The sequence below is a fragment of the Amblyraja radiata genome, chromosome 6, assembly GCF_010909765.2.
Source record: "Amblyraja radiata isolate CabotCenter1 chromosome 6, sAmbRad1.1.pri, whole genome shotgun sequence".
NCBI lineage: Eukaryota > Metazoa > Chordata > Chondrichthyes > Rajiformes > Rajidae > Amblyraja > Amblyraja radiata.
In genome coordinates, this window is record NC_045961.1 from 46,216,998 (window position 1) to 46,243,864 (window position 26,867).

General features: G+C 40.8%; 1 protein-coding gene across 2 annotated transcripts in view; it reads right to left on the reverse strand.

Annotated features, from left to right (window-relative positions):
• Nucleotides 1-15,284: 15,284 nt before the first annotated feature.
• The window catches only part of cwf19l2 (CWF19 like cell cycle control factor 2), a 55,994-nt gene continuing 44,411 nt past the window's right edge, over nucleotides 15,285-26,867 (reverse strand). For both annotated transcript variants that reach the window (XM_033022682.1, XM_033022681.1), the window contains exons 13-18: nucleotides 23,794-24,006; nucleotides 22,800-22,916; nucleotides 22,180-22,335; nucleotides 19,687-19,767; nucleotides 17,497-17,598; nucleotides 15,285-15,744 (exon numbers count right to left, since the gene is read on the reverse strand). In XM_033022682.1, coding sequence (XP_032878573.1) covers nucleotides 15,598-15,744; nucleotides 17,497-17,598; nucleotides 19,687-19,767; nucleotides 22,180-22,335; nucleotides 22,800-22,916; nucleotides 23,794-24,006 — 816 coding nt within the window. In that variant the 3' untranslated portion in view covers nucleotides 15,285-15,597. The remainder of the gene's footprint in view (nucleotides 15,745-17,496; nucleotides 17,599-19,686; nucleotides 19,768-22,179; nucleotides 22,336-22,799; nucleotides 22,917-23,793; nucleotides 24,007-26,867) is intronic.

A 26,867-nucleotide genomic window follows, 5' to 3' on the forward strand; every position in this document is an offset into this window, starting at 1 on the left:
CTCTGGACATTTCTTCTGATTCCTTACGGTTGAGTTCCTTATGGTTGAGTTCTTCATTAGGATGGAGAGAGTGACATAGTTAATTCAGAAACAAGGGTTCTGAACTTAAAGATAGGTAACTTTGAGGGTAAGAGACGTGAATTGGCCAAGATAGACTGGCAATTGATTCTTAAAGGGTTGACGGTGGATATGCAATGGAAGGCATTTAAAGACCGCATGGATGAACTACAACAATTGTTCATCCCAGTTTGGCAAAAGAATAAATCAGGGAAGGTAGTGCATCCGTGGATAACAAGGGGAAACAGGGATAGTATCAAAACAAAAGATGAAGCATACAAATTAGCCAGAAAAAAGCAGCCTACCAGAGGACTGGGAGAAATTCAGAGTCCAGCAGAGGAGGACAAAGGGCTTAATTAGGAAAGAGAAAATAGATTATGAAAGAAAACTGGCAGGGAACATAAAAACTGACCGCAAAAGCTTTTATAGATATGTGAAGAGAAAAAGATTAGTTAAAACAAATGTGGGTCCCTTGCAGTTAGAAACAGGTGAATTAATCATGGGGAACAAGGACATGGCAGACCAATTGAATAACTACTTTGGTTCTGTTTTCACTAAGCAAGACATAAATAATCTGCTGGAAATAGCAGGGGACCGGGGGTCAAATGAGATGGAGGAACTGAGTGAAATTTTGTATTCTTTTTTATGTGCTGCATTGGCAAAAGGAATTTCACTACATCTAGGTGTATGTGACAATAAACCAACCTTTGAACCTTTGAACCTTTGAAATCCAGGTTAGTCGGAAAGTGGTGTTAGGTAAATTGAATGGATTAAAGGCCGATAAATCCCCAGGGCCAGATAGGCTGCATCCCAAAGTGCTTAAGAAACTAGCCCCAGAAATAGTGGATGCATTAGTGATAATTTTTCAAAACTCTTTAGATTCTGGAGTAGTTCCTGAGGATTGGTGGGTAGCTAATGTAACCCCACTTTTTAAAAAGGGAGGGAGAGAGAAAACGGGGAATTACAGACCAGTTAGTCTAACATCGGCAGCGGGGAAAATGCTAGAGTCAGTTATTAAAGATGGGATAGCAGCACATTTGGAAAGTGGTGAAATCATTGGGCAAAGTCAGCATGAATTTATGAAAGGTAAATCATGTCTGACGAATCTTATAGAATTTTTCGAGGATGTAACTAGTAGAGTGGATAAGGGAGTACCAGTGGATGTGTTATATCTGGACTTTCAGAAGGCTTTCGACAAGGTCCCACATAAGAGATTAGTATGCAAACTTAAAGCACACGGTATTGGGGGTTCAGTATTGATGTGGATAGAGAACTGGCTGGCAGACAGGAAGCAAAGAGTAGGAGTAGCTATGCCCTAAGTTCATCTGCCTTACCCGTCAAGCCCCTTGCATTAAAAATACCTGCTGTTTAAACCAACCCTCCATACTCGCTCTCTGGCTTTTTGCCTATTCTGTCCATTAATCTTTCCCACACCACCCTCCATACCAACTTCTAGCCTCTCCTGTGTCCTGCACGAGATCCCACCCCCCTGTCCATCTAGTTTAAACCCTCCCGTGTAACATTAGCAAACCTTCCCACAAGGATCTTGGTCCCCCTCCAATTTAGGTGCAACCCGTCCCTTTTCTACAGGTCACCCCTGCCCTGGAAGAGATCCCAATGATCCAGAAATCTGAATCCCTGCCCCGTGCACCAACTCCTCAGCCATACATTCATATCCTCTATCTTCCTATTATTGCCTTCATTAGCACGAGGCACTGGAAGCAATCCTGAGATCACTACCCTGTAGGTCCTGCTTTTCAGTCCTGCCCAATTCCATAAAATCTTGTTGCAGAACCTCCTTCCTCTTCCGACTTCTATCATTCGTGCTAACATGCACAACAACCTCCGGCTGCTCCCCCTCGCTCTTGAGGATGTCGTGTTATTCTATTTCTCAAGCCCTCTGGGGAATATAGTACTTTCCCGTTTTCAGTTTTTCAACCTCGGGGAACCTTGCCATGCTCTGATCCTGCTTTGCATGTTATTGCAGTCTGACCATGAATATTTAGCAAGAAAAAGGACCACACATTAAATTCTGTCTGGAAAGAACTCATTCTCAGTGTAAGGAAGAGTGTAGTATAAAAGAAAGTATAGGAAAACATGCTCAGTAATATTAATTTGCTCCTCATCGAATGCTACAACCCCTTGAAGAATAGAAATAACCAGGCAAAAAAAAGCAAATCCTGGAAATCTGAAATAAATTGAGTAAATGTTGGAGGTATTCAAATGGCCAGGCAGCGGACATGGAGTGAGAAATAGAATTAACATTTCAGGTCCGTAACTTTTCATCTGTAACATCTTCTACTTTTACACATAATAAGCCATTCATGGTTATGATATGACTCAAGGATATCTAGAGGGAGTTTATTGGGCTGAAGTGGCACCTGGTCTAAATTATGATTTCCATCAATACCAGGTGAAAGTTAACTAAGTTCTTTAGAACAACATTATGGGAGGATGAATTCACTCTGGTCTTTCAAAGAACACGGTATTGGGGGTTCAGTATTGATGTTAAAGCACACGGTATTGGGGGTTCAGTATTGATGTGGATAGAGAACTGGCTTGCAAACAGGAAGCAAAGAGTAGGAGTAAACGGGTCCTTTTCCGAATGGCAGGCAGTGACTAGTGGGGTACCGCAAGGCTCAGTGCTGGGACCCCAGCTATTTACAATATATATTAATGATTTGAACGAGGGAATTGAATGCAACATCTCCAAGTTTGCGGATGACGCGAAGCTGGGGGGCAGTGTTAGCTGTGAGGAGGATGCTAGGAGGCTGCAAGGTGACTTGGATAGGTTGGGTGAGTGGGCAAATGCATGGCAGATGCAGTATAATGTGGATAAATGTGAGGTTATCCACTTTGGTGGCAAGAACAGGAAAGTAGACTATTATCTGAATGGCGGCCGATTAGAAAAAGGGGAGATGCAACGAGACCTGGGTGTCATGGTACACCAGTCATTGAAAGTAGGCATGCAGGTGCAGCAGGCAGTGAAGAAAGCGAATGGTATGTTAGCATTCATAGCAAAAGGATTTGAGTAAAGGAGCAGGGAGGTTCTGCTGCAGTTGTACAGGACCTTGGTGAGACCACACCTGGAGTATTGCGTACAGTTTTGGTCTCCTAATCTGAGGAAAGACATTCTTGCCATAGAGGGAGTACAGAGAAGGTTCACCAGACTGATTCCTGGGATGGCAGGACTTTCATATGAAGAAAGACTGGATAGACTCGGTTTGTACTCGCTAGAATTTAGAAGATTGAGGGGGGATCTTATAGAAACGTACAAAATTCTTAAGGGGTTGGACAGGCTAGATGCAGGAAGATTGTTCCCGATGTTGGGGAAGTCCAGAACAAGGGGTCACAGTTTAAGGATAAGGGGGAAGTCTTTTAGGACCGAGATGAGAAAAAAATATTCCACACAGAGAGTGGTGAATCTGTGGAATTCTCTGCCACAGAAAGTAGTTGAGGCCAGTTCATTGGCTATATTTAAGATGTGGCCCTTGTGACTAAAGGGATCAGGGGGTATGGAGAGAAGGCAGGTACAGGATACTGAGTTGGATGATCAGCCATGATCATATTGAATGGCGGTGCAGGCTCGAAGGGCCGAATGGCCTACTCCTGCACCTATTTTCTATGTCTCTATGTTACTGGTACTTCCAATGAAGTCGTGATTGTATTGCTTGATCAATAGCTCTTCTAATTTAACAGTAGATATTTGATTGACAGCAGCAGCAGCAGGGTAGTTATTCTGGTTCGTGCTTTTGTTGTTCCTTCTCAAGGAGCCATTAATAACCCATCCGAGTAGGGTTCTCATGGCAAATGGTCCATCCCCTTGACTGCTGACAAACTCTCTAGGTTTCAATGCCTTCAAAGCATTCATTCCGATAAGTAGATCGATACCAGAATTTATTTTAGGTATCTTGACATCCTTCAACTAAGACCATTGTTTTAAGTCTTCTTGCTTGGGTATATTTAGATGAGAAACAGGCATGGTCTCATGTGTAAACACATCAGATCGTTGTATAAAATTGTCTTCATCCACACTAGATATTTCCATACCTGTAATATGATGACTATCGCAGCATTTCTCTTCATTCATGGTACGCAATAGAATCTTAGTCTTTTCTCTTGTAATGTCCAGCCTTCTCATCAAGCTTTCTGTGCAAAAGATAGCCAAACTTCCATGATCCCAAAATGCATGTTTGCAACACTGTATTCCCCTGGCTGCTCCTTACCTTTACTGGTAAGATGGAGAAAATACAGGTTTCTACCCCAGCCCCAATATGCACATTTATCTGAGGTAAGGTAACAGCATCACTCGTTGCTGGTTTCTCCTCCTGTTCTATTTGCTCCGGCTTCTCTTCCGTATTCTTTTGTTCAGTGTGAAGTAATTTGGGATGATCTTGATTGCACTTATTACAGATTATATGACTTGCAGCCTCTAGCCATGTGTCCTTTCTTCAAATCCAAAACATTCCCTTCTCCTTTAAGAAGTCCATCGTTTCATTATATTCCTTCCATCTTACATGTTTGACGCCACCTTATGGTGTGACCAACCTCATCGCATGTCAAACACAAACCTCGTGGCTTAATGGCAGATGCGTCTCTTTTCTTCTCACTGTTGTTTCTACAGGTATTACAGCGGTAGCAAAACTGCTTTCCTTAGGTCCTAACCTTCCTTTTGTTTTACTAAAAGTAGAACCTTTGGCAGTTGCAATTAGTTTAGGATCTTGAATATTCCCATGGCGTGGATCTGACATTAACCGTACTTCCATGAAATTCACCTGGTCAGGAAGCATGGCTGGCTAACTGTGGTCTTCCTGTATCTGACCTGCTCTATCTCTCCACCTTTTTCTAAGCCTATAGGGCAGTTTAAAAATGATAGTTCTCATATTACTAACAACATTTATTTCTTCCATGTAGTTGAGATTTCTCATTGAGTTACAACAACCTCTATATATCGCAAACTCATGCAATGCCTTCACATCTTCCGCCTAGATTAGTGGGCAAAATTGGGGAACATGGTATTAGGGGTAGAGTGCTGACATGGGTAGAAAATTGGTTGGCAGACAGGAAACAAAGAGTAGGGATTAACTTTCAGAATGGCAGGCAGTGACTAGTGGGGTAGCGCAAGACTCGGTGCTGGGAACGCAGCTATTTACAATATACATCAATGATTTGGATGAAGAGATTCAAAGTAACATTAGCAAATTTGCAGATGACACAAAGCTGGGTGGCAGTGTGAACTGTGAGGAGGATACTGTGAGAATGCAGGGTGACTTGGACAGGTTGGGGGAGTGGACAGATGCATGGTAGATGAAGTTAAATGTGGATAAATGTGAGGTTATCCACTTTGGTATCCAAAACAGGAAGGCAGATTACTATCTAAATGGCGTCAAGTTGGGAAAAGGGTAAGTACAACAGGATCTGGGGGTCCTTGTTCATCAGTCTTTGAAAGTAAGCATGCAGGTACAGCAGGCAGTGAAGAAAGCGAATGGCATGTTGGCCTTTATAACAAGAGGAGTATAGGAGCAAAGAGGTCCTTCTGCAGAAGGACAGAGCCCTAGTGAGACCACACTTGGAGTATTGTGTGCATTTTTGGTCCCCTAATTTGAGGAAGAACATTCTTGCTATTGAGGGAGTGCAGCGTAGGTTTACAATGTTATTTCCCAGGATGGCGGGACTGTCATATGCTGAGAGAATGGAGCGGCTGGACTTGTACACTCTAGAGTTTAGAAGGATAAGAGGGGATCTTATTGAAACATATAAGATTGTCATATGGACACGCTGAAGGCAGGAAACATGTTCCCGATGTTGGAGTCCAGAACCAGGGGCCACAGTTTAAGAATGAGGGGTAAGCCATTTAGAACGGAGATGAGGAAACACTTTTTCTCACAGAGAGTTGTGAGTCTGTGGAATTCTCTGCCTCAAAGGGCAGTGGAGGCCGGTGCTCTGGATACCTTCAAGAGAGAGCTAGATAGGGCTCTTAAAGATAGCGGAGTCAGGGGATATGGGGAGAAGGCAGGAACGGGGTACTGATTGGGGATGATCAGCCATGATCACATTGAATGGCAGTGCTGGCTTGAAGGGCTGAATGGCCTACTCCTGCACCTATTGTCTATTGTGTATAAATCTCATGTTATGGAGTATAGAGGCAAATAAATAAATGATGGGTTTGTTCCAAACATTATGGAGGGCATTGTATATCCATCTGAGTGTATTTTATAACTATTTACATGATTTATTATTTGAATCATGTAAATCATTATTTACATTCTGGGATCTGCACACCTTTGAAAATTTCCAATTTCTACCATGCTGGTTCAAACAGAATATTGGACTTGAGTTTAAAGCTCAGCTGACAGTCTTAGAACATCAGTTTATGCCTGCATGAAATCAGATCAAATAAATGTAAATTTGGATGACTTGGTCTTGGTCAAACATGCCAGACAGCATACTTGCTGCTCAATGAATATTTAATAGAAAATTAAAATAATAAGAATTAGCAGCATCAATCTGCTTTCAAATTGAAGTGCTGAATATTCAGTGGCATAAAATAATTTCCTTTTGTTTCTGTACATGACAGGTTTCCTAGTCTGCATGACTTTATTCGCTATGAAAAAATATTAATAGCAATGTTACAACATTTTGAGATTTAAAAAATCAAGTCTGCAATTTATCCCATCAGATAAAGCATAAAAAGTTTAATTTGATACCTATTTCAAGTTCAAGTTCAAGTGAGTTTATTGTCATGTGTCCCTGATAGGACAATGAAATTCTTGCTTTGCTTCAGCACACAGAACATAGTAGGTATTTACTACAAAACAGATCAGTGTGTCCATATACCATAATATAAATATATACACACATGGATAAATAATAATAGTAATAAATTTTATTTTTGGGCGCCTTTCAGAAATCTCAAGGACACCTTACAGAGATTAACAGGAATAGAAAACATATAATCAGAATAAAATAAATAATAAAGACATCACAGAAACACAAATTAAAAACAGAATTCAGTCCAAAAACAAAAAATCAAAAACACAATGTGAAGAGAGAGCAGCGGCAGCTAAAGCGCGCTAGCGTCCACTCTCCCTTCCGACAGCCATCTTGGACAAAGACTAACAGGATTACTTATAGACAAAAAAATCATCCCCCCAACAATGGATACCACTGTGGGGGAAGGCACAATGTCCAGTCCCCAACCCCAAGTTCACCCAAAGTCAGGCCTATTGAGGCCACTGCAATTGCCTCTACGGAGGCCCGATGTTCCTGGCCGTTCTCACCGGGTGGTCTTGCCCTGGCGTCGGGAGAGTCCTCTCAGCGGCTGGGCCACCTGGAACGGCTGCTTCCTAGCTGGAGACCGCGACTTCCGAAGCCGACAAGGCCGCGCCGGCCTGGAGCTCCCAGGCTCCCGATGTTGAAGTCGGCGCCGCCCGCTCCGCTCCACAGACCCGCAGCCCGGAGGTGTTGAACACGGCGGTCACAGCTCACCGGAGCTCCAGCGCGTCGATCCAGCACGGCGACCCAGGCAAGGCATCGCCCGCTCTGCTCCGCGACAGCGCTCCAGCGCTGTGCCGCCACCGAGGCCGAGGTGCTGGGCGGTCCCCGCCAGGAAACGCCACTCCAAGCTCGCTGGTAGGCCACGAGGACGGGTCGACGGGCAGCCCGGAGAAAAAGCTGCCTCACCGACCAGGTAGGGACCTAGAAGTAAAATTGCCCCCTACCCCCCACATTAAAAAGTCCATTTCTACAATGGACGAAACACAGGACTTACTAAAATCTTTTTTAAAAAGCGAATTAAACGGACGGCTGCTGGTTAGCAGCCGCTCCCCAAGATGGCTCCTCCTCCAGATAAAGACTGATTTAGACTGATAAAGTGTAAATAACAGATAATGGGTTATTAATAATCAGAGTTTTGTCCGAGCCAGGTTTAATAGCCTGATGGCTATGGGGAAGTAGCTATTCCTGAACCTGGTTGTTGCAGTCTTCAGGCTCCTGTACCTTCTACCTGAAGGTAGCAGGGAAATGAGTGTGTGGCCAGGATGGTGTGGGTCTTTGATGATACTGCCAGCCTTTTTGAGGCAGCGACTGCGATAAATCCCCTCGATGGAAGGAAGGTCAGAGGAAGGAAGGAAGGAAGGTCAGAGCCGATGATGGACTGGGCAGTGTTTACTACTTTTTGTAGTCTTTTCCTCTCCAAGTTTCCAAACCAAGCCACGATGCAACCGGTCAGCATGCTCTCTACTGTGTACCTGTAGAAGTTAGAGAGAGTCCTCCTTGACAAACCGACTCTCCGTAATCTTCTCAGGAAGTAGAGGCGCTGATGATCTTTCTTGATAATTGCATTAGTGTTCTCGGACCAGGAAAGATCTTCAGAGATGTGCACGCCCAGGAATTTGAAGCTCTTGACCCTTTCAACCATCGACCCGTTGATATAAACGGGGGTTTGTCCCCATCCTACGCCTTCCCAAGTCCACAATCAGTTCCTTGATTTTGCTGGTGTTGAGGGCCAGGTTATTGTGCTGGCACCGTATGGACAGTTGCTCGATCTCTCTTCTATACTCTGACTCATCCCCATCAGTGATACGTCCCACAACAGTGGTGTCGTCAGCGAACTTGATGATGGAGTTCGCACTGTGACCGGCTACGCAGTCATGAGTATAGAGTGAGTACAGCAGGGGGCTGAGCACGCAGCCTTGAGGTGCTACCGTGCTGATTGTTATCGAGGCTGACACATTTCCACCAATACGAACAGACTGTGGTCTGTGAATGAGGAAGTCGAGGATCCAATTGCAGAGGGATGCACAGATACCCTGTTCTGCGAGTTTGGTAACCAGCTTGGAGGGGATGATTGTGTTAAATGCCGAGCTGTAATCGATGAATAACAGCCTGACATATGAGTTTTTGTTGTCCAAGTGGTCCAGTGCGGAGTGGAGGGCCAGCGAGATCGCATCCACCGTTGATCTGTTGTGGCGGTACGCGAACTGCAGTGGGTCCAGGTTTTTGTCGAGGTAGGAGTTGATTTGCTCCATGATCAACCTCTCAAAGCACTTCATCACCACCGGCGTTAATGCCACTGGTCGATAGTCATTGAGGCACGTCACCTTACTCTTCTTGGGCACTGGTATAATTGATGCCCTTTTAAAGCAGGTGGGGACCTCAGACCTCAGAAGTGAGAGGTTGAAAATGTCTCACTTTCATATCCTCAGTATTAAAAAAGTTATGGCCATTTTCATACTCGGAAATTAGCATCTTTTTCCCTATTGCATTTCCATTGACTTAACTCAAAAGCTGTGATCAAGGACAGTCAAAAGCTCATAACTTTCTTAAAAATTAAGAGAACTGAATGAAATTTTCAGTTATTATAGATTGAAGCATTCTGAAACAAATATGAAACAATCTTACTTGGATGACCTGAAATTAAAGCATATAATTAGTTAGTTACCTAATTGTAGCTAATTACAACATTCAATTACTAGATCTAAACATCTATCAATTTCTTAAGAAAAGGTTAACATTTTTAAATAGCCTAAGTGTCCAAATAACATTCACACAAGAATTCACTATAACATGATTTTTAAATCTAATTCTCATGAATTTATAGGCCAAATGGAAGGAATTTCGTGTTTAATTCCCGTAAATTAATGGCCATTTAAATGATCTTGCGAGTGGGATTTTGTGGAACGCGATCGATTGGAACGTTGCGGTTGCGGTGAATTTAAACCCCATATCAGCAGGAAAAACACTGCTGGTTCGGATGGGTCCCAAGTCACCTTCTCGCAACCTGAAATTTTGATTAAAGGCATCTTAAGAAGCACTTTTTAACAAAGATCTTAGAGCAGAGCAAGATGGGTTACTCTCACGCAAACGTGTAGTACGCTCATGGGCGGATTCATGGGTGATTATAGGACCCATTTTAGCGGCCAGTCCCGCCATCTTGTTCCGCCATCTTGCTTCCGGCCAAAGATCGGATCTTTGTTTCCGCAGCGGGGAGAGGGAGTGCGCGGCCCGGGGAGAGGGGGTGTGGGGCCCGGGGCAGCGGGGAGAGGGGGTGTGGGGCAGCGGGGAGACGGAGTGCGCGGCCCGGGGCAGCGGGGAGAGGGAGTGCGCGGCCCGGGGAGAGGGAGTGTGGGGCCCGGGGAGAGGGAGTGTGGGGCAGCGGGGAGAGAGGCATAGGAGGGGGGGAGACATTGTAGTGTGGGGGCAGGCGAGGGAGTGCCGGGGGGGGGGGGGGAGGAGAGTTGAGGGGTGGGGATAAGGCCTAGTGTGTGTGAAGTTGCGGGGAGGTTTACAATGTTTCTTATTTAATGTCCCTTGTCTAGTCTGAAATAAAGTTCATAATTGGATCAGAAGAAATATAATTGTGTGTGTTATATGATTATATACATTTATATCACATTCATGTATGTGTGTTTATAAACATTTTATTCTTCAACAAGAATTAACAGAATTATGAACTAACAGAATTATGAATCTAACCCTATATCACACACAAAAACTTCCCCCGCAATGTCAATTACCCTGCGAGTCGGGTCGGTTCCGGTTACTACAAAATCAACTCAAACACTGCTTGTGAGCCATTTAAAAAGAAATGATTTAAAAAACATTAAAAAAGACAATTACCAGAGTCAAATTTTATTCTTGACAAGAAGTATGAACTGACAGAATTATGAATCTAACCCTATATCACACACACACAAACTGTTGCCCCGCAACATTGATTACACTGCGAGTCGGGTCGGGTCAGGTAGGCTGCTCCAGTTACTAAAATGGGCGGGGAAAAATGCCCAGGATCCCCTCCGTAGCGTACTACACGTCAGCCCATTGTATTTCGCAGGAGTAGCCCATCTTGCTCTGCTCTAAGATCTTTGCTTTTTAATGTAAAAATAAGCGGCGTACCTTGCCTTGTCCCCTACGTGAGATCCGTCCCGTTGTTGGCGTTCACGGCTTTACAAGGTAATTTTTAATTTACTCTAGCAATTAAATCATCCAGCGCAGTTTAAAAATAACTCCAGAGAACGAATGTCGGAGCGATTTTTCTTGAGCAACTAAACAGGCTGACGAACATCGATTTGAACAGCCTGGAGAAAACGGCATTTTAAACCCGCCCCCCTCTCAAAGGCGCCAAAGTTGCACACACGGGCAGTGACAGAACTGCAGCGCCTCTGAAGGTAAGATTTGTAACATACCTAATATTAATTGAAGACCTTGCCCATCTCTTGCGGCTCCATATTTAGATTTCTACTTTGGTATCTGATTACCATACTTACCTTAATATATTCACAAAATCTTTTTAGATTCTCCTTAACCTGATCTGCCAGAGCTATCTCATGCCCCCTTTTTGGCCTTGTTTTCCTTCTTACATATGATCCACAACCCGCTTTATTCAGGGATACATTTGATCCCAGCTGCCTTATCCTGACCCATTGCCTCTTTTTTTCTGACCAGACCCTCAGTTTCAGTATTCATCAACAATATAATCATATGAACTTTTAATTTTTGTCTTCCAAATATATATGACCAGCCCTAGATTAAAAATGTAACTGATATTTTTAAGAGTTTTAACTAGGTATGTGTTCCTCATACAAGTTAGACTTATACAATCATAAATTCCTTCATTCTCGTTAACATAGCACATGCATTTTTGCTCTATGCTCACAACCCAATTCCAAATAAACTGCCTTCAAGGACATTATCCATTATTGTTAATACTTTAAAACAAATTGAACATATTTCTTTCTCTGATCAGTCCAGAAGACATTCCTAAAATAAGTTGCACTGATCCATAGGTTGATGAATGGAGTGACAATTTACATTAGAAACTGTAATTTTCAATAACCTACTGCAAAGTATCCCCAGCTTGTCCTGAAATGTTCCTAGCCCTCCTGTACAATGATGATATCTTTCTATCCCTCATAGCATTCATCCTGTACCTGCAGGAAGCCTCACAATGTTGGCCTGGACTTGCAGCAGCTTCATATCACGGGGCACCCAAACCCCTTTTATCTACTTAACAATTCATTAGTCTACTTGAATTATGAAGTCTCCAAACTGCTCAGTGATGAACCTTCCAAGATTAATTTAACCGAGTCCTGTGAACAGGGAAAAAGTTTAAGAAAAAAAACAAAGTTTCAGTGAAGATTGTACTAATGGCTACAATGAAAATTACTATTTATTGAAAAAGTCAAACATAGACCTTAAAAATTCTCAACACAAGAAAGGAAATGTATACAAAAACATTTTGTATTTGAATTCCATTCTGAACTGCCCGTGTGGAATGTAAACCACTTATTTCAGATATTAAAACAAGAGTTGGCTCTAATTCTTAATACATACAGTACTAGCAAGTTCATTAACATATACTGTGAACCAGAGTTAACTGTAGTACATATATCAAATTGGTTATTAGCAGTCATTGCTAATGGCGCCAAAGGTTACAGGGAGAAGCCAGTGGAATGACATTGAGGGAAAAATAGATCAGCCACAATTGAATAGCGTAGACTCGATGATTCTACATTTCTAATCCTATGTCTTATGGTTTTGCAATTTTATAAATGTACCACTAATAATTGTTTGCAGACACAAAATGCTGGAGTAACTCAGCAGGACAGGCAGCATCTCTGGAGAGAAGGAACAGGTGAAGTTTCGGATCTCGGCCTGAAACGTCACCAATTCCTTCTCTCCAATGATGCTGCCTGTCCCGCTGAGTTACTCCAGCATCTTGGGTCTACCTTCGATTTATACCAGCATCTGCAGTTCTTTCCTACTAATAATTGCTTCATGTGACTAGGCTGCCGCAATGTTTATTGTGGAAAGCTATAGTAAGAATGCTCCCTGACATTGTAAGCTTTTCTTATATTTAACCGATATATAAACAATCTACTATCTATATTACTAAGTCTGTTCTTGACCGCTTTTGGCCATCTGTGTTGCGATTTCTGAGAGAACGCCGCCACCTACGACCGTCATTTTTGGCCACCTTGCTCAGAGCCCCCCTCCGCCGTATGTGTGCCGAGGATTTTTCCCGTCGATGAAAAATGACAGAGATATTAATGATTTTACAAAATTCCCCATTCTCTCTGCTGCCCCTGCTGGCGGCAGGGGGGAGGGACTATAAAACCAGGAAGTGGTGTGACTCAATCAGTGTCTGCAAGCTGGAGGAAGGCAGAGGGTCACGTTTCTCTGAGCTGTGAATAACACTGAACACATGTCTACTCAAATGTAAGTGTCCTTAGTGGTTCTAAAACGCTTGCAGAATGTGTCTATTGGTTCTAAAAAGTTTGCAAAAAGTGTTTATTGGTTCTAAAATGTTTGCAAAAAGTGTCTCTTTTGGTTCTACAATGCTTGCAGAATGTGTCTTTTTTGGTTCTAAAATGGTTTTTTAGGTTCTCCCCCCTCTTGCCTCTCCCAGAGAAAAAAAACAAAGAAGATACAAAAGAGAAACAAAAACCATACGTGCCACCGAAAGAACTCTAACACCCAAACTCCACCACCACTCTCGACTCCCCCCCCTCTCTCCCCCCTTTCCTCTCCTCCCTCTCTCCCATCTTTTTCTCCATCCCCTCCCCCACCATTTCTCCCCTAAACCCCCTCCCCTCCACCCTCCCTGTTCCCCACCTCTCAGCACACCCTCTCCCCCCTCTCCTAAACCCCCTCCCCTCCACACCCCCTACCCTCCCCCCCCTCCCTGCTCCCATCACCCCCCTTAGCACACCCTCTCTCTCCTCCCCTCCTCCCCCACCTTTCCCCCCTCACCCATCCTCCCTCTTATCCTCTCCACCCCCCTATCCCTCTTGCCCCTCTCTCTGTGTCTCTGTCTCTCTCTGCCCTCACTCTCTATCCCCCCCCCCCCTCTCTAGATGTGACTGCAAGTTGGGGGCTATGCGTCAGTAGATAGGGTGGTTATGGGGTAAAAGGAGCAAATTAATAATATTAATATATCAAGGGGGTAATTAGCGTGAGTGCGGGTTAGTGTGTGTGACGCTGCGTGCCGCCTCCCCCCCCCCCACACAACCGCACGTTGTGGGAACAGACCAAATGGGTCTGCACTTGGTCTAGTAAGTTATATAATTTAAAGCTGGTGGTCATCGGCACGCATTTGCAGTTTATTATCTGATTCAACAAGCAGTAATGTTAGATTTGTTGAAATATTATAGCTTTGATGGAGGTTGTTTGTATTGGAGTAGAATTGTTGAAATATTACAGCAATGATGGAAGTTGTTAAGCTCGCACTAGTTTTTATGAAATCCAATTAATCCTATTCAGTGGCTCTCCCTCCATCTCTTCAACTTTGCCCACTTCAAGTACGAAAGCAATTCCCTTTTGAAAGCCAGAATTGAATTGGCTTTCCATCACACCTCAAGGCTGCGTGCTCAGCCCCTGCTCTACTCATAGAAACTAGGTGCAGGAGTAGGCCATTCGGCCCTTCGAGCCTGCACTGCCATTCAACATGATCATGGCTGATCATCCCCCATGGTATACTCACGACTGTGTAGCCGGACACAGTGCTAACTCCATCTTCAAGTTTGCCGACAGCACCACCGTTGTTGGGTGAATTACAGATGATGATGAGTCAGAAGAGTATAGAAAGGAGATTGATCGACTGACCAGATGATGCCAGTACAACAACCTTGCTCTTAATGTCAGTAAGACCAAGGAACTGATTGTGGACTTTGGAAGATGAATGATGAGGTCCCACAAACCTGCCTATATTGACGGGACAACGGTGGAGAGATTCAAATTTGAAGCTTCTGAAATTTGGTGTACATCTCTGAAGGACCCAGCATACTGATGCAATTATGAAGAAAGCCAATCAATGCTTCTACTTCCTGCGAAGATTGTGGAGAAATGGTATGTCAGAGAGAACTTTCTTGAACTTCTACAGGTGTACAGTAGGAAGCATATTGACTGGTTACATCACTGCCTGGTTTGGCAACTTGAACGAAAAGACTGCAAAAAGTGGTGAACATTGCCCAGTCCATCATGGGTACTGCATTCCCCCACCATTGATGGGATTTACAGGAGTCGCTGCCTCAAAAAGGTTAATTGGCTTCGGTAAAATAAAATTGTAAATTGTCCCTAGTGTATAGGACAGGGCTAATCTAGGGGTGATTGCTGGTGGGCGCGTACTTGGTGTGCCGAAAGATCTGTTTCCACGCTGCATCTATAAAATCTAAAGTCTAATGAAACAGCTTAAAGAGAGCAGGTGAAATGACAGAAATTCACTACTGTTCAGAGTATCAAATTTTAATTTGCTTTCATACACTTTAATTGAACACAATGAAATTTGGACCTTAGAACTAAGGGCAAATTAAAAATATGTACATTAGGCTTTTTTATTTTCTATGATACAGACTTAAATTTCTCAAAATGGCACAATTTAAATTTTACATTCTTGAACTGTCTTCACAATAAAATGTAGAATCGTGAACTATTTCAGTTGTTCTACACAGTTATGGTTGATTAGAGAATCAATGTAAAGAAACATCGAACTTGTACACACAATGCTTCTAGAGAGTAACTATTTTCTGTCAGATGACGACATTATTCTTTATATTTGCTATTGGTACAGTCATATGGCTTCCACCACTGCGAAAACTGCAGCACTTTCTTCCTCTGATCATCAAAGTTTTCTCTGAGTGGTTTCCGCCATCGCCGTGGCTCTAGGTCTAACATGCCACCAACAATTTCCTTTAAAAAAAAAAGGCATAGATACGCTGATGTCAATAATTTGTATGTAAAGTAAAATAAGATGTTATTTCTGTTCCCTGTGTTATTTCTGTTTCACCTATTATCCCACACACACAATTTCCTTCCTCTGTGGGGAGAGGTTGTTGGGACAAAGAGGTGTGTTCTCCAATTATGAATTCTGACTTCCTCATTTAGTTTCTAATATTAAAACAAAAATTGTAAATTTTGTCCAATGTTTTCCATTAATTCTGAAATTTAAAAAAAAATTGTTCTTCTATGACACTTCTGAAGACTGTTTTATATTTACATTGCCTTCCTTGTGCAGCTCTGTTATTTTAGTGAATTGCAATCTAAATTCTGGTCTCACACTCAAAATGAGATTAAGGAATTTCATTGCACCTTGGTGTTAATGAGAATCAAATAATCTGAATCTGAATCATCAGACCCGGCAGGGTAAGCATTTCAAATATCATCATTGGTATATTACCTCCGGAGGTTGAGTCAAGACATTAACCATTTAATGAGTTTTTATTAAACTACTAGACAAAGTGGAACCCGTTGGGACCCTGTCACACGGGAGGTCTGGTCCCCCAACACAATATTCCACCACTAACCCGTAGCCCCCAACTGCGCAGGCTCGGCTCATTTCTCCTCATCCCCCAGCACTCCATCCCTCCTCTTCACCCTCCCTCTTCTTTCCCCTCTCCTCCTCCCTTCCCTCACCTCTCCCTCCCTATCCACTACCCTCAGTCACTCCCTCCTCTCCCCTACTTCCTACCTCCCCTACTCTCCCCTCTACTCCCTCTATTCTCCCTCCTCCCTCTTCTACCCTCCCCAATACCCCTCACCTCTCCTTTCCCCTACCCTGTCACTCCCTCGCTCCCTCCATAACTCCTCTCCCCACCCCCCTCCTCTCCCTCTATCCCCCCTCCTCACCTCCCCCACTTTCCCTCCCTACCCCGTCCTCTCAATCCCCCCACCCTCCCTCCTCACCTCCCCAGGAACTCAAGATTGCCGCTCCTCTCCCTTCTTGCGTGCCCCGGGAGAGCATCAGCTGTCGGTGCCCTCAGAGCCAGGCTCAGCGTCCAGGCCTCAGGATCACCGCAGGAAGGACGCGCCGACAGACAGGCAGGTGGGTCACAGCGGCAGGCAGACGGGATGCGCCGGCAGGATGGTGGGCGCCGGCAGGAAAGTGGGCCACGCCGGCAGGAAGTTGGGCCACGCCGGCAGGAAGGTGGGCCACGCCGGCAGGAAGTTGGGCCACGCCGGCAGGAAGTTGGGCCACGCCGGCAGGAAGTTGGGCCACGCCGGCAGGAAGGTGGGCCACGCCGGCAGGAAGGTGGGCGCTGGCAGGAAGGTGAGCCGCGGCCGGTGACTGACAGTGGAGGCGGCCAATCAGTGCGGCGATGGTGCAGGAAAGGGCGTCGCCGTCCCGATTGTGACTGACAGGAGAGGAGACCAATCTGCGCATGCGTGTTTCTTAAGATATTTAAACCTTAATAACTTTTAAAATATACCACCGATCGGAACAAAACTTGGTGCATTTGCTGCACAGGAGAACGGTGGGTAAGGTGGCGAAAAATCGTAGCGCAATCACGTACCGATTTTGCTCAAATGTGAAAACAATGCAAACCAGAAGATAACAAGATGAGAGTTTTAGTTATGCATGTATAGATGAGATAACTTAAAGAAGAATCACATTCACTGCTTGTGCCACTCCATAGCAATATCAGTCATCAGCAATTAGGTTACCTTTCCAAAATAAAATGGAAACATGTCCTCATTTTCAATGATGTGAGCAAATCCACCTTGAAGACCAAAGTCCACAGAAAAATAAGGAAGACCTTTAGGTACCTGAAAACAAAACAATTGTTATTAATACTAGTCGGCATCCTTAAATGCTGTTGATTTTACAATGTGTAGTTACCAGTATCTAATTTAGTATGGGAGTCAAAAGGGAAAAGGCAGGAGAATGGGGTTGAGAGGGAAAGACATCAGCGATGATTGAATCGCAGAGTAGACTTGATGGGCCGAATGGCTTACTTCTGCTCATATGACTTTCAAACTTATGAATAAATAAAAAGCACTGTAAGGAAACAAATACCTAAGTGTGGACCCGTTGGGTCCCCCTCCCCAACGCAATATTCCACCACTCACCCATACACAAGGCTATGATCAATAAAAATGGTGATCCCGGCCTGGCAACCCTCCCCCAACTGCGCAGGCACGGCTGACGGGTCCCCATTGAAATGCCAGAGATCCCTATTGTGATGTGAGTCCAAATGGCCCGGCAACCCTCCCCCAGCTGCGCATGCGCGGGCCGGCAAGTGGGAGCGCAGCGGGCCCGGGGGGTAGAAAATAAATTAAAGTTTTTAAAGGGAATTACTTTGTCAAATCGACGAAACTTGCTACTGCACACCCCAGGCGAATGGTGAGTAAGGTGGGCCTAAAATTGTAGCACTATCATGTACCGTTTTGGCTGTATTTTGGGCATATACACACACACACACACATATAGTCTATATATATCATATATAATATATATATATATAGTATATATATATATATATATATACTAAGATATCTAATATATTATTATATATGTGTATCTCTATATGTCTTTTCTTATATATTTAGATGGGGGTGTAATATATATTATTATGGTGTTCTATATATGTGGGATTGTTATACACTATCTTAACACACATAATATAATACTCACCCACATATATATCTATTGATTCTATCTATATTGCTCTCTATATCTATCACATTATCTATATCATCCCACCTCTCTATATATATTATGTATATATATACACATATATATATATATATACACATATATATATATATATATATATACACATATATATATATATATATACACATATATATATATATACACACATACATACAAGATTAAAAATTATAATTCAATCAACATGAATTTTTATTAAAATATTTCAGCTTCTGGACTACTCTTGTTAATATTTACAAATCTTTCACTGGCATTTTGTATAATGTTTAAAACATTAGTTAAAAACTGCTCTTTATTTTTAAGAGTTCTCAGAGATATTACAATTTACTGTGTAGGAAAGAACTGCTGATGCTGGTTTAAATCGAAGGTAGACACAAAATGCTGGAGTAACTCAGCGGGTCAGGCAGCATCTATGGAGCGAAGGAATGGGTGACAATTTATAGTGACTGGTTGATGAGCCTTCTTGGAGATACTGTTGTTTCTAGAGGCTGGTGATTGATTAGAATTGATGTCAGATGAAAATAAATCCTTGTTTCTGGATTCAGTTTAGATCCATAACTATGATGCATATTAGGAAATATCACGTCCATGTGATTAAAACATAAGCAAAATCTGAGTGCCAACCCTTCAGCTTCTTTTCGCTTTCTTGTTCTTTTCACAAGTGAAATATCAGAAGATGTCAGTTCGATTATAGTAATCTATCAATACAATTTATTTGGGTTTTTCGTTTTTTTCAGTCAGAATTTTAAAACACTATTTACCAACTTTCTTTCTTGGATATTGTAGAATATACCAGGCAGTTTTCCTCCTGATTTGTTATTTATTCCTTCTGCTTCCTTACCCAACTATTTTAAGCACGGTGATTTCCTTAATGAAACTCATTGTTTATATGGAAAAGACAAAAGCTCTACTTTGTCATATGGGACAATAATAAACCGAAACAAACACTAAAAAAAATCTGGAAATTCAAAGCTATTCTCAGCTGAATGCAGCTTGAAATTTGAGTATTCCTGTGCATTGTGGAATGAAAATTCCACAATGCAGATATAGTTGCTTAAACTTTAACAATATCCAGCTGCTTTATTTAATCTTAAATATATTTATTCTATAAAAAATAACTTAATTCAATTATTTCATACAGATATTTGCAGAATGTTTAAATAACTGTGATAACTACTTACAGCTCTGCGAATATCCCTGTTGGAGATGTCAACTAGCTTCTTATTCATGGCCCACTCTTCATCTGCCTCCATTATAGCTTTCTTTTATAAATTGCACAAGTAATAAAGAAATATAATTACATTTAGAAAAAGCAATACATCATTGCCATTTTCCTTTTATTTTCCTATTGTTAGCTTTTTTACAAGGAAGACATCAATTACCATTTTATGAAAAGTTAAACACTTTTAATGATCTACACAAAGTACACAATATCATTATCACAGGCCAAAAAAACTGATGACATTGTGTTTCAAATCTATGAAGTTACCAAGTATATTTTCCCCACACAATTTTGTATTTACATTTTTTTAAACTTATCCTTTATTGACTGAAAGATATAACATGGAAAGAGGCCCTTTGGCCCACAGTTCGACCATCAAACGCCCGTTCACATTAGTTCTGTGTTATCCCACTTTTGCCTCCACTGTCTACACACTGGGGGCAATTTATAGAGGCCAATTAACGTAAACCTGGACGTCTTTGGGATGTGGAGGAACCTGGGGCACAAGGAGGAAATAGAACATAGTCACAGGAAGAAGATGCATACAAGCATAAAAGTAATTTATAATGTAGGCCTGAGAGAAAGATAAATTAAGTTTTAATATTGTAGGATTGAACCCGGGACTATGGCGCTGTGAAGCAGCAACTTTAGCAGCTGCACTACTGTGCAACCCTGTACTTGGTAACTTCATAGATTTGAAACACAATGTCATCAGTTTTAATTAGTAGCAGCGAATGATTGCATCCAAGTTAAACAAATGTGCCAAGCAACTGTAAAGTCCAGAAAAATATATATATATATATTTCCTTCTTTAAATTGGTTGGTCCTCAGAATTTCTTATATTTGATTTAAATTAAAGCGTACATGAAGAGCGATGGGAATTATCAATTTGTAGACAGGAGTTGCACTTGAGCATACAAGCATAAAAATAATTAAAATCATACACCCTAGAAATGGAAAAAATATTTTTTAACAATGTACACTATATTATACAATAGCATATTTTCCCTTTTATAATTACTAACATACACTACAGTTAAATAATTCCTACTTTTCTAAGGGAGAATTATAGTACAGCAGAACATTCTTACTTATCATACTCTTAGCTCTCGCTAATAAAGATTAATTTGTTGGGTGTAGCTATATGAATATTCAACATTTAAGATGTGATAGATCCTAGAATTGCATTTAATTGTCAATGAGAACCTCCTTCAGAATAATGGGAATAGTTATTTTGGGGCAGATTATTCATTACTTCAGGGTAGATTACTCATTACTTCGGAGAAAGTTATTCATTACTTCGGGGAAGATTATTCATTACTGACTGCTGATACAAAACAATTTCCAACCCTCAGTACTGGGTATTTTATGTCATCTGCCTTATCTCAGACTGCAATGTTTTACATTGCTATTGAAAGGTTGCTTACAAAATGGCTTAACTGTTCACTAGCAAGCATTTTTCTACTTAAAATAGACGTTGTAATTGAAACAGCAATTCCAAAAGGCAGTGTGCTGCGCTGATGCTGTTATTTTTTACAAAGGTGAAGTTCAATGGTAGGCTCTTAAACTGAAAGATGTCTAGGGATTGTGCTGGGAAACTGGTGGTAATAGCGATGAAGGATTTCTAACTACGCAGTAATCTACCACCTGTTTCTTTTGAAAATGTTGATTGATCTGTGTTTTTAGCACTTCTTGTTTTAGTTCCTATTCCCTCCATGATTCTTCCTTCTGTCTCCTGAACTGGCCGTTAATTGGGTTCATCTTGATTTTAAATGTCTTTTGTATAATTAATTCTTCTTTTGTGACCTCGAAGATCTTCAAATTGTGACCTCAATAAAAAATCAGATTTTATCTTCTTTCTAATATTTATGTACCTTCCCCTAACTGTGCAAGAACTCGGCACACCTGACTTCCAACTAGTGGTACATGGCCTCTTCACTTTAATATTATAACTGGGCTCACTTAACCTCGTTCTGATGAAGGAGCTACAACTAAATTGGAATTTGTTTTAATAGGAATACAAGCCTTTCTTTGGGAAACTTGGCTGAGCTTGGCTGAGCCTGCAACTGTCCAAGGAGGTACTGAGGCTTTGTGCATCACAACCTTCAATTCAAGTGAGTGTTACTGTTATCTACCATTGGCAGAGTTCAGATCAGAAAGAGAAGTGCAAGTCTCAATTTTTTATCTGTCTTTGCTTTATAAGAAAATAATGCACTAAGTTCCTTCAAAATCACATTTCCTAAATGTAAGACTAATTATCTAATTATATTAAAAAGGAATAAAATATCTTGCTACCATGCCAATGTATTGAAATATCCATAAAGATTAGCAATTAATTTGTTTTCCTAATGAAATGTCATTACTGCATTGGAAACCTATTCTAGGGGTTCTTCGTTATCTATTTTTTTAATTACCAATGCTTCGATCATTTCTGCGCGCATTCAGAACTTACCTTAAAGTAGATAGGAGCCATGTCTCCAAGTTCTTTTGGCAGTGGAATACATTCATACACCATATGAAACCGTTTCTTCAAACTCATATGTGTCTCAAAAAAGACACAGTCAAGATCTTTATCTGCTAACATTTTCACCAAGGCTTTTCGGAAGAGCTGTCAAAGAGATAGAACGTAATCTCATGACTAAAAATGAATCACACGACAGTATACTCCCAGCCATCTGATATCCATGGGAAGTGGGGTAACAATTACCTGAACATGTCATTTGTAAGAGAATTATGAGAAAAACTATCACACACTAGCATTCAATGCATGAATTTTTAAATAAATTGCTGAACTATTTGTCGCCGTGTATTGCACAGCAGGACACCTGGAGGATACCCATGTGGTCATGGGGAGAATATGCAAACTCCACACAAACAGCATCCAAGGTCAGGATCGAACCCGGGTCTCTGGTGCTGTGAGCTGCTGAGAGGCAGCAGCTTTTAATAAGTAACATTTTCTAGTACATTAGTTGTACAAAACCCATGCAACGTCCGATAATTTAGATTTTTGGTTTATTTAAAAACTGCAATATTTTAATCAAGTACAAAACTGATTTACAGTATTAATCTAACCTGCATTTCCTCCCAGATATCTTCATCCAATATAGTAGCAGCAGTATGATGCTGGAGAGGCACTATTAGGCAGTGACCTTCTGTCATTGATTGGTAATTGGGTAGGCACAAATATACCTGGGGACGAGAGGATGAATTAGGATGAAAAGAAAATGGTTACTTCCGCTAGTTTAATATATTTTAAAGCCTAGTTTAAGTTGTAGTTTCTCCAATGTATAAATACAAGCGAGTTGTCTCATATCATGTTTTAAATAAATCAAAGCAAATTCTGAAGTAGAATGAAAAAAAAGGTAGATTTTGCTGTGATATTTCCTAATAGCTATCCATAAACAGTCAATAGTAAAATAGTTAGATTGTAAAGTGTTTTGATCAGTAGGGTGGTTATATTAGTGTTTACATGTATTGTACACCATTTTACTCAGCTCAAGTAAGACAAGATCATCACAAGATGGAACAGAAAAATATACAAACATTTTCAATGAGACTAGGCTTGACAAGGGGGAGAGTAATGGCAGAAACTGTAGACACAAATCTCACACCACAAGAAGGGAGATAATAGCGACAATTAATGCCAATTCCCTCATGCACGAACTGCTCATCACTGCTCCACGAAACACAATAACTGGATCATGACAAATAACATGTTGAGCACATTCTTGCCATTGCGTTCTAATAGAGCATTCAGTTATTATACGTCTGTGCAATTACTCCTTGGGGAAAATTAGGTAATTCTTAACTATTGGTCAAATAGTCTTTGGTCCACCACAAAACTATATAATGAATCATATTAAATAATAAAGAATCAAAAATATAATTTGTTAATAATGTAGGGTTTTCCTTTTGACTAACTGGCAGCAATGGCCCTTAGATGAGTTTTCAATTCAGGACAATTTTAGGTGGTTGAGAACACGAGATTAAATCAGTACAGGGAATGCAAAGATCATTGTTAACAGTTTGTTCATTTGCAGTGACTTTCAAAGGGTTATTTACTGACCTTTACACCAATAGCAATGATAAGGTGCTTTGGAAGTTCAGGGTTATCAAAGCAATACCGGCATTTCTCCATACGTCCAGCCCAATGCTTGTGCTCGTGTATAGCTCTGCTCCGTTGCCTTTCATGTTCACGGCCTGGCTGCTCTTTCTTGGCAGCTTGAGACACAAACATGTCATCCAATGTGTAGTAATCTCTATCCATCTTCTCCATAAACTACAGAACAATAAAAATGAACAGATGAAAATACAAAACAATTGCCTTAAAAATTGATCCTTGATCTTTATGTCACACATAGAAATAACCTTCAGGCCCAAAAGCAAGTCATATAAAAGCTGAAAAGAGATTTATTTATTTTATGGCATTTTACTTCCACAAATTAGATTTTCACTCATTTTACAGTGATTGTAGTTAACATTTTAAGGCCAACATCTTGAAGTGGAAAGTAAAAAAAACTGGGTATTTAAATATTTGGGGTTTATTTCAATGATCATCAACAATTTCAACATAATTTCATCTCCAACCAAGAAATTCCTAGTACAAGTTTATCTGGTTATGGAGCAAATCTGTTTTCTCATCAGCATAATTTGAAATTTAAATAAAATGTTGATTAAAATAATTCATTAGATGCCATTCCTTGTATTAATCAAATGCAACCTCAAGTACATTATCTAATTGTGGAAAATTTGATGAAGTTATTAGTTCTGCTCTGTAACTTTTAGCCATTTAGTAACTTTTAGCCATTTCTGTTATATTCAAAAACTATTAGAAAATGGCATGTTAATCATTTCTATATGTGGAGAGTTAATAGTATTACTTTTCTTGTCAATGCATACATCTGGTTAGATTATGCTGCAGTCCTTCCCAGCATAGAACCTCTCACAGCCTCCCAAAGCACTTGCATGTTCTGCAATACGTTATACAGTCTTAAATATGAAACTGACCATGGAAGCCAAAATGAGCAAATATTACTTTTCTGCACCACATGTCACACTAGCATTTACAATTTCAGTACAGATCAGATGCTTGCATTGTGGAAGCTCAAAGCTGCTGACTTTTAGTTTTTTTAGAAATGCAGAACAGGCCATTTGGCCCGAGTCGGCGCTGACCAGCGATCCCCACACACTACCACTATCCTACACACACTAGAGACTATTTACAATTTTACCAAAGCCAATTAACCTACAAACCTGTGCTTCTTTGGAGTGTAGGAGGAAACCTGAGCACCCGGGGAAAACCCATGCAGGTCACGGGGAGAACTTGCAAATTCTGTACTGACAGCACCCGTGGTCAGGATCGAACCCAAGTCTCTGGCGCTGTAAGGTAGCAACTCTACTACTGCACCACCGTGCCGCCCCATCAACTGTGGCAGCAAGATTTTTGTTCAACATTGTCAACCTCCACTATCCTTTTGTTAAGCTTTGTTCCTCCTGATCACCTGCAGTGCTTTGAATGTTTAAGACTTTCTTCAAACAAAAATAAGATAGAGATTCTTAGTGTCGAATACTCAATGGACACATTTGAGCATTTACATTACCCTCGACATCCCATTTTCTCAAATAAGATCATTTTTTAGAAAGGAAGGTAGGTATTTCTTCAAGATGTGTACTATATCGATTGATGGACCAAAATGGTGCTGTGCTTTGGGAATTGAAATAGTAATGCAACTATATATCTAGCAATCTACATCTAGGTTAAACAAAACTATTTTATTGGCCTTAGGGGTATGGAATGTATCCCGAGTTTATGAAAGACATTCAACTAATGCAAAATTATATTTTTTGTCTGTAACCCTGTATGAATAAAGTTGATGAATCCAAGATTTTAATATTGTTATCTTGTACTAGATACTACTTATAGCAATCATTTTTTTTAATAGTAAATATTAGTAAATAGTAAACAGTAAATATTATATTGATCCATGATCTAACTTCTTGAACATTTTAAATTATAACATGTTCTAAGAATGCTGGAAATTATGCAATGAGTAGAATCAATTAGTTATTGTTTTTTAATTCAATTTGATATATGACTTAAAATGGGGTATTAAATACTTCATTGAGAAATATTTTCTTTTTAAGTGAATATTTCAGAGGACAGTGAGAGACAGTAAGGTTCGTTGATATAGAAGTTGAAAAAGCAAATTTAACTCAAAGTTGCCAATATATTTTACAGGAGCAATCTTCAACCAATGTTTGACATCATGCCACAGAGCAAGGGGATTGCGATGTTACCACACCAGAAGTCAACAAGCACACCAGCAATGGGTGAACAAGACTAGGAGAATGTTATGTTGTGCAAAACTTAGATTTGAATGCGCATTCAAGAGTGCAAAATGGAAAGCTTTTCAATAGAATAATTGATCACTTGAAAAGATTACAAGAGCATTTCTGTGCTTTCGGCACCAGATGAGCTGATTAGTACAATGAACGAGGCCCACTCAAGACCATGGTTACAAAAAGGCTACAAGAGAATTATACAAGAGGCTATAATGAATTTAAAATAATATCCTAATTACCCACTGTTATAAGATGAACTTACAATACACTATTCAAAGATTATAATGGGTAACTAGCTAAATTACTCATGTACAATAGACAGCACTATCCTCTGTTCCTGAGTTAACTCACTGCTGAGTATTTCCAGAATTTTCTGTTCTAGCTGCACTATTGCAAATTCACCGACAAGATACCAGGCTTTAAATAAAATAATCTTCAAGATAGTTTTAAACATATGTAAACAATAATCTTTTGGCTACATTATACATGTCATAAGACTACATTATACATGTTATTTCCACAAATATTTAAAAACAACAATAACACCATTTATTACATTTAAGAGTCCATGTCTTCTGTGTAAATATTATCATTGCAAGGTTCTACATCTATAAACTTTTGATTTTGATACATATGTATTTGAAATGGACTTCAGGACCAGAATATTAACTGGACCACTGAAGATTAACATGGTATGCTCAGATTTCATACAACAAAGGAAGTTATATAGCTAAGACTTTGCAACATAACATTTCAAGAACTGTAATCAAGAGCACTGAAACACCAAGACATCAAGTC